The sequence below is a fragment of the Ursus maritimus genome, unplaced genomic scaffold (assembly GCF_017311325.1).
Source record: "Ursus maritimus isolate PB19 unplaced genomic scaffold, ASM1731132v1 scaffold_19, whole genome shotgun sequence".
NCBI classification, from domain to species: domain Eukaryota; kingdom Metazoa; phylum Chordata; class Mammalia; order Carnivora; family Ursidae; genus Ursus; species Ursus maritimus.
Genome location: NW_024424341.1, coordinates 46,296,563 through 46,303,167, shown reverse-complemented (window position 1 = coordinate 46,303,167; position 6,605 = coordinate 46,296,563). Strand labels below are relative to the sequence as shown.

The window sequence follows — 6,605 nt, the reverse complement described above, 5'->3', positions numbered from 1 at the left end:
GGGGGCTCGCGCCAGCCTCTCCACTTCCTACCTGCACACAACCTTGTCTCAGGAGCTTTGCCTCTGTGCCTTGGTTTCCCCGCCTGTAACGTGGGGGAGAACAGCAGCAGCTGCTCCGAGAGGGTGTTGTGAGGCTAAGGAGTGCCGAGGCCGGGGCGCCCCGGCGGCAAGAGGACCCTCCTTTCCCAGGGAAGGAGCTGGGCCGCGTGGCTCCCAGAGACTTTCAGGCCTTTGCTCCCGGTGTCCCCGCCGCACACCCCAGCTTCACTCTCACTTCCGTCAGGGGCAGCCGACCCTTCTGCCCTAAGCCGCTGTGAACACCTGCTCTGGTCCTCCAGGATCTCAGCCAGGAAGCTCGCCCTCCAGGGGCCCCAGTAACTGTGCAGGAAACTGGCCACCTTCGCCGAGGACTCCCAAGTGTCAGGCACGCCTACCGGTCCATCCAGGGACGTGCCTGTTGGTGGTGGGTCTGCCTCACTCCGGCAGAGCCTGCACAGCTCCCTGGGGCCCCTGGAAGGCGGCTGAGGCCTAGCATGTGGCTGAGCCACAGGCAGAACCTGGACTCCCTGGGACCCAGGCCTGTCTGATGGGTGCCCCACGGGGGCGTCCTCGTCGGGGACTGCTTCAGCCCTGGTCTGCCTCCACCCTGGCGCCTGGTCTCATGCCTCTGCCCCCACGCCTGGGCAGGGCCCTCAGAGGGCGTCGGATAAAGGAGACATAATTGCAAGCAGCCGAAGCAATGAGGACGTCATCATATTGGCTGCTGGGAAGGGGGGCTGCCCCAGATATCTGCATAACCTGCTCCTCCTTCAAATACCACCTTATCAGTGTGGCCTCTCCAGACCCCCCCACTCCCACACACACCCACTGCACATGCAAACTGCCGGCCTCTGTCCCCAGCCCATCCCCCTCCCTTGCTTCACTTTCCTCCAGAGCTCTTACCACCCAGCACCTTGACACGCATGTGTTTCTTATTGGGCCGCTTACTGGAAGACAGACAGGAATCGCTGTCTGTTTTGTTCGTTGCCCTGTCTTATAGAAACTTAACATCTTACACACACCTGCCTCGTGTGTGCCAATCACTGTCGTAAGCACTTAACAAATACGGGCTCATCTGATCCTCCACAGTCCAGTGAGGGGAGCACTACCCATCATTCGCGTTTTACAGATCAGGACACCAAGGCCGGAACTGCTAATTTGTCACACGCTCATGGAGTGGCCCTCTGGCTGTAGAGCTCGTGTTCCTAACCACTGGGGCACCCCCCTCGCTCACCAGAAGGTGCTAAATAAATATTTGTGGAGTGGATGCACGTGTCCGATGGATGACTGAGGGGTGAGTGAGTGGATGAATGCGAGGATGTGAGCGGGCCGCGGGGTCTACCCCTGTCGCAGGGTTCCTCAGCCTGGGCACTGTGACACTCAGGACAGGTCACCCTTTGCAGGGAACGTCCTGTGCATCGAAAGATGAATCTCTGGTCCCCACCTACCGGGTGCGAGTAGCGCCCCCTCCCCGAGTTGTGACAACCAGACATGTTCCCAGACGCCCGATGTCCCCGGGAGGCACAGTCACCCAGGGCGAGAACCCTGCCACACAGGGCAAGGAAGAGCGGTCACCCACCTGTACTCCTCCACGAAGGACACATCTTCGGCCACTTGCAGGGGGCTCAAGGGCACTCCCTGCCAGAAGGCCAGCTCCTGGAGCTGCTGGGCCACCGCCTCCGCCTGCCGCCTAGCCCCCCGGGCAGCAGCCACCAGCTCCGTGCGCTGAGCAAGCACCTCCTCCAGAGTGGTCAGCTCTGCCCTCACGGCCTCACCCAGCCTCTCCACCGTCTCCAGCACCTGTGTGCAGGGGGGAGGCTGGGGTCAGAGGAGGGCATTCTTTGGGGAGGCCAGGGTTGAGTACAGGGATGTGGGGGTGAAGTAGGAGTGGCAGGTGTCTGTGATCTGGGGGCTCGGACATCTGTGGAATGAGGACAGGAAGGGGGGTACAGGTCTGTGGCCTCCTTCAGGAGCTCTGGGCGGTCAGTGGCTTGGGTCCCAGGTAAGATTAAGGCCCCAGAACTGGAATTATGCCTGAGCGTCTGAGTCTGAAGTTGGCATCTGCCTGCCTGGGTCTGGGTCCTAAGTCTGGATTCCATGGTCCCAGGGTCTGGGTCTGGAGCCCTGGGGATGGGAGTGAGGCCTCATGTCACAGTCCAGGGTCTCAGCGCCGAGGTCCCTGAGCTTTTGTTTAGGCCACAGATCAGGTCTGGGGGCCTGGATCTGACCCGAGGGTAGGTGTTCACGGCTGAGACTAAGTGTGAGTAATTTGAGCCCCATGTTCCAGATCTGGGTTGAGGGTCTGAGGGTGCCATGTGTAAGGTCCTCATTGCAGTCAGGGTCAGAGGTGGGGTGTATAGTCTGAGGTCTACCAGTTTCAAGCTGAAGTTCTGAGCTTGGGGTCGTGTCATGTGTGGGGTCTTGGCTCTGAGTTTGGGTCCCGTTGCTCTGGGAGGTGGCCCTTTGTCCGAGTATGGGGAACCAGTCTCGGTGTGGGTCTGGGGTCTGGCCGGTGCCTGGCCCCTCACCAGGTGGTCTATGGCGCTGAGCGTATGGTTGGCATGCAGCAGTGCTGAGCTGAGCTGGGACACCCCGTCACTGGTCTCGCTGTTGCCATAGAAACCGATGCCAATGCCGGCGCTGAGAGGGGGAGGGACGGGAAATCACAACCTGTCCTGGGACCCTGGGGCCGCGTCCCCCCAGCTCCTCACACACCCAATCCCTTCTCCCACCCCCACCCCATTGGTCCAGCCCATCGTGGGAAAGCAACATCTCCAGCCTGACCCCCACAGGTTGCCAAGGTAACGGGAAGCCCCCCTCCCCCGCCCCAGGGACGTCATTGTGATGCTAATGGTGGGTGGAGGGGAGGGGCGGGGGGGGGCAGATTTAACCCGCACCTTACTGGAGCGGAACCCCCGTCACGCCCAACCCCAGGCGAAGCCCTCCCCCCAGGACTGCCGGCCCCACACCCATCCCTCCATCCTTTCTTCAAGCATCCAGAGTCCTCAGCACCTGTCCCTTCAGGGTGCCGCCGTTCCCTCCCCGCCTCCTGGGGGTTCCTAGGAGTGCTGGCCCCCAGTCATCTCCTCAGGGGCCCTGAGCCTGGAGCTCCCGCCTTCCCCCGCCCCCAGGACCCAAGCGTCTGGCCAGCTGAGAGCGAAGCAAGGGAATGTGGGCCGATGGGCCTGAGGCCTGCGCCCCCGCCCTTCCGCGGCCGGCACACAGAGCTCCATTGTGGGGTCTGAATGTAGGCCCATTCCCCCCCCACCCCCAGTGTGTCCCCCCCCGTGGAGGGGCCAGGCTCGACCGGGCGGAGGGAGCCGGGCGCCCTCACAGTTCCCAGCCCCGGCCCCCGGGCCCCACCCCCAGCCCTGGGATCCCACGCCCGCCCCGGCGCCCCCGCCCATTGTTCACAGTGGGACAAAGCCGCTCTTGTTCCCAGGCCGCTGGGGGCCGGCCGTGTCTCTCCCCCACGGGGCCTTTGTCCACCAGCCCGGCCACCCCCAGTCAGGAGAGCCCGAAAAGGAAGCATTTTGGATATAGGACGCCCGGCCCTCCTCCCCCACAGACACCCCCAAACACACTGGGCTGCTCCCCGCAGTGAGGCAGTGGGGTAGGGCCCAGCCCGCCACTCCCCCAGATCCGGATCTGGGGCGGGACTCTATCGGATCCAGTCTTCCTGATCTGTGGAACAGGACGGCTGTGCTGCGCTGGTGGGGGTGGCCGGACGGGGAGGGCTGTGCTGAGAGCTGGCTTTTGGTAAATGGTGTAATGGTGTGTCCTCAAGTGCTCCTCTCCTCTCTTCCTGGGGGGCTGGGGGGGCACAGAAGAACCCCCCCACCACCACCGGGGCTCTGAGTCTCCACTCCGCCACTTGGGCAAAGGGGCCTTGAAAAGTTGCTTTCTCCCTCTCCCTGAGACTTGCCCAGGGTTACAGTGGGAAGGAGTTAGACCAGCTCAGGTCTGGACTTCTGCCTGTCTCCTTGACTAGAACGTCAGCTCCATGAGGGCAAGAACCTCGTCTGGCCAGTTCAGGATCTCCTGGCACACAGGAGATCCGCAAGAAATGGTTGTGGAATGAATGAATGAATGAATGAGTTAATGGATGACATCACCATTACTGTTCACCCAGTACAACTGTGATCCAGGCACTGTACATTCTCTCATTTAACCCTACCGTAACTAGGAGGTGGGTGTTACTATAACGTCCATTTCAGAGATGTGGATACTGAGTCCTGGAGAGATTACATCAGTTGCACAGCGCTTCAATGACAAAGCCACCAAACCCTAGCTCTCAACCCCTACCCCCTCCTGCGGGCCTGGCTGCCCTTGGGAAGTCACTCCTCTTGAAACTCAGTTTGTCCATCCGTGAAATGGGAGCAGTTCTTCCTGCCGCAAGGCTGAGGCGGGATTCTGGGACACCCTCAGGAAGACCGACCGAGGCTGTGGGGAGCCCTGTCCCCACTCCCCACCCACCCTGGGGCCCCATTACCAGCCGACGAGAAGGGCAGCAATGCAGCTCCAGGTGACACAGCCTCCCCCGGGTGGGGGGCTCTTGGCCCCGGGGGGCTCTGGGGGCCGGCAGCAGCAAAAGCGGATGAGGTAGACAGCAATGAATACGAGGCTCAGGCCCAAGCCCAGGCCTGCCAAGGCCGCCACCAGCAACAGGGCCTGGGGAAGGGGGAGACATGAGGCCTCAGAGGGGCTCACTGCTCCCTCCCTGCGCGTGGCTGGGGGTCCTGGATCAGGGACTTCCGTGGAGGTGGAAGGCAGCCCTGGCTAGAATGGGGGCCAAACCCAGCCTGTGGTTTTCAGGTCTGTGGGGAAAGATGGGGTCCCCAGCCCCTCCCAGGCTGGCAGCTGGGGCTCAGCCCTTTGGGGCTGGGTCACTGGAGGGAGCTTCCAACTGAGAGGCCCAAATCTTGGGTTCCAGTTCTGCTCTGGGTGTGACCTTTGGCAGGGGCCTTCCCCTCTGAGGCTGTCTCCTCATCCCAACCAGGCAGTTGGAAGAGAGCACCTCCCAGGACCTTCTGAGACCTGCCTCCGGAATGGTCAGGGGGTGGACGGGGGTGTCTGTTCCTGGAGACGGGTGTGAAGTCGGAGGTGGCAGGCTTCCTCTTTCCTCCTCCCTGCCGGTCCTCCCCACTCATTGCTCACTCACTCCCCTGCTGCTGAGCTCTGTACACCCACCGCCGTGTGAGTCTGTCACCCAGGGACTCACGGGGAGGGGGGCGTGACAGCCTCCATGACAGGGTGTGTGTGCAACACTCAGGGATGGAGACTTGGAGACAGGGAGACACGAGAAAGAGACAGAGACAGAGGAGTGGAAAAGCAGAGGTGCAGAGAAGGGGGACACAGAGACAGAGGGTGAGAGAAACAAAGGCTGGGAGGACGCAGGCAGGGAGAGAACAGGTGTGTGTAGCTGGGAAAGCCTGTCAGGACAACGGGGCTGTCCAAGAGGCAGGACTTCACAGAGGTCCTGCGCAGTCCTGTCCCGTCACAGGGGCCCAGAATGGGGCAGGCGTTTACCCCGAGCCACACACCAGGTAGGGACAACGTCAGAACAGAATGACCCCTCCAGACTCACTAATGTTTCCTGTGAACCACAGTGTGTCTCTGCCCTTGTCCTTGCAGGGTGGCGTGGAGAGAGAGTGTGTGTGTGTGTGTGTGTGTGTGTGTGTGAGAGAGAGAGAGAGAGAGAATGAGTGTCTCTGTGGGAGCACCTATATCTGCAGGTGTGAGAGTGATCTGTTGGCATTTGTGTTTCTGCGAATGATTCTTTGAGTCTGAGTGGTCTCTGGTGGGGTGTGTGTGTGTGTGTGTGAATGTGAACATGTGTATATATGTGTCAATTTGTGTCTGAGGGTGTGAGTGTGTATACAAGTGAGTGTGGTATGGGAGTGTGTATGAGTGTGTGTGTGAGTGTGAGCAAGGGCAAGAATGTGTGAGTGGGTGAGAGTGAGTGTGTATACAAGTGAGCTTGAGGTGTGTGAACGTGAGTGAGGGCAGAATTGTGTGAGTGTGAACGTGTGTCAGTGTGTGTGTATGGATAGGTGGCTGTGGGCGTGTATGCAAGTGAACGCGGGGTGTGTGCGTGTGTATGTGGCTGTGGGGTGTGTATGAGTGTGTCTTCCAGACCGGTGTCGCCCAGTGCCTGACTTTTTCCAGCTGTGCCCACAGCGGTGATCTTCCTGGGGCGCAGTGTCCCCTCCTGCGTCGTGTGACTTTGTGCCTGTCCCAGTGCTGTCACCCTGCCTGTCGATGAGGGGGCGGAGTGAGCCTCTCCAAGTGCCTCGGGCAGTGACTGGGGCCAGCGACCCGACCCATGCGTGGCTGTGTGGGCAGGTGTCCTCGGCTGTGAGCGGGCGTCAGTGGCCGGCACTGGAGGTCATGACTGTGTCCATGAGAGGCTGTGGGCGAGGGGATGGCCGTCCCTGTTTGGTGGGGAGAGGGCGGTGTGGAGTAGGCAGGGAGGAGCTGCTCCCGGCTGGCACAGCCATGACCCAAATAGCTCAGAATACAGCACACATCCCCCTCTCTGCTTTTCTGGGACCCCCCCCCCCCCC

The 6,605-nt window shown here is 61.2% G+C and overlaps 1 protein-coding gene across 2 annotated transcripts in view; it reads right to left on the bottom strand.

The window, feature by feature from the left end:
* The window catches only part of TTYH1 (tweety family member 1), a 13,963-nt gene that overhangs the window by 6,140 nt on the left and 1,218 nt on the right, over window positions 1-6,605 (bottom strand). For both annotated transcript variants that reach the window (XM_040633860.1, XM_040633859.1), the window contains exons 2-4: window positions 4,532-4,710; window positions 2,568-2,679; window positions 1,619-1,839 (exon numbers count right to left, since the gene is read on the bottom strand). In XM_040633860.1, coding sequence (XP_040489794.1) covers window positions 1,619-1,839; window positions 2,568-2,679; window positions 4,532-4,710 — 512 coding nt within the window. The remainder of the gene's footprint in view (window positions 1-1,618; window positions 1,840-2,567; window positions 2,680-4,531; window positions 4,711-6,605) is intronic.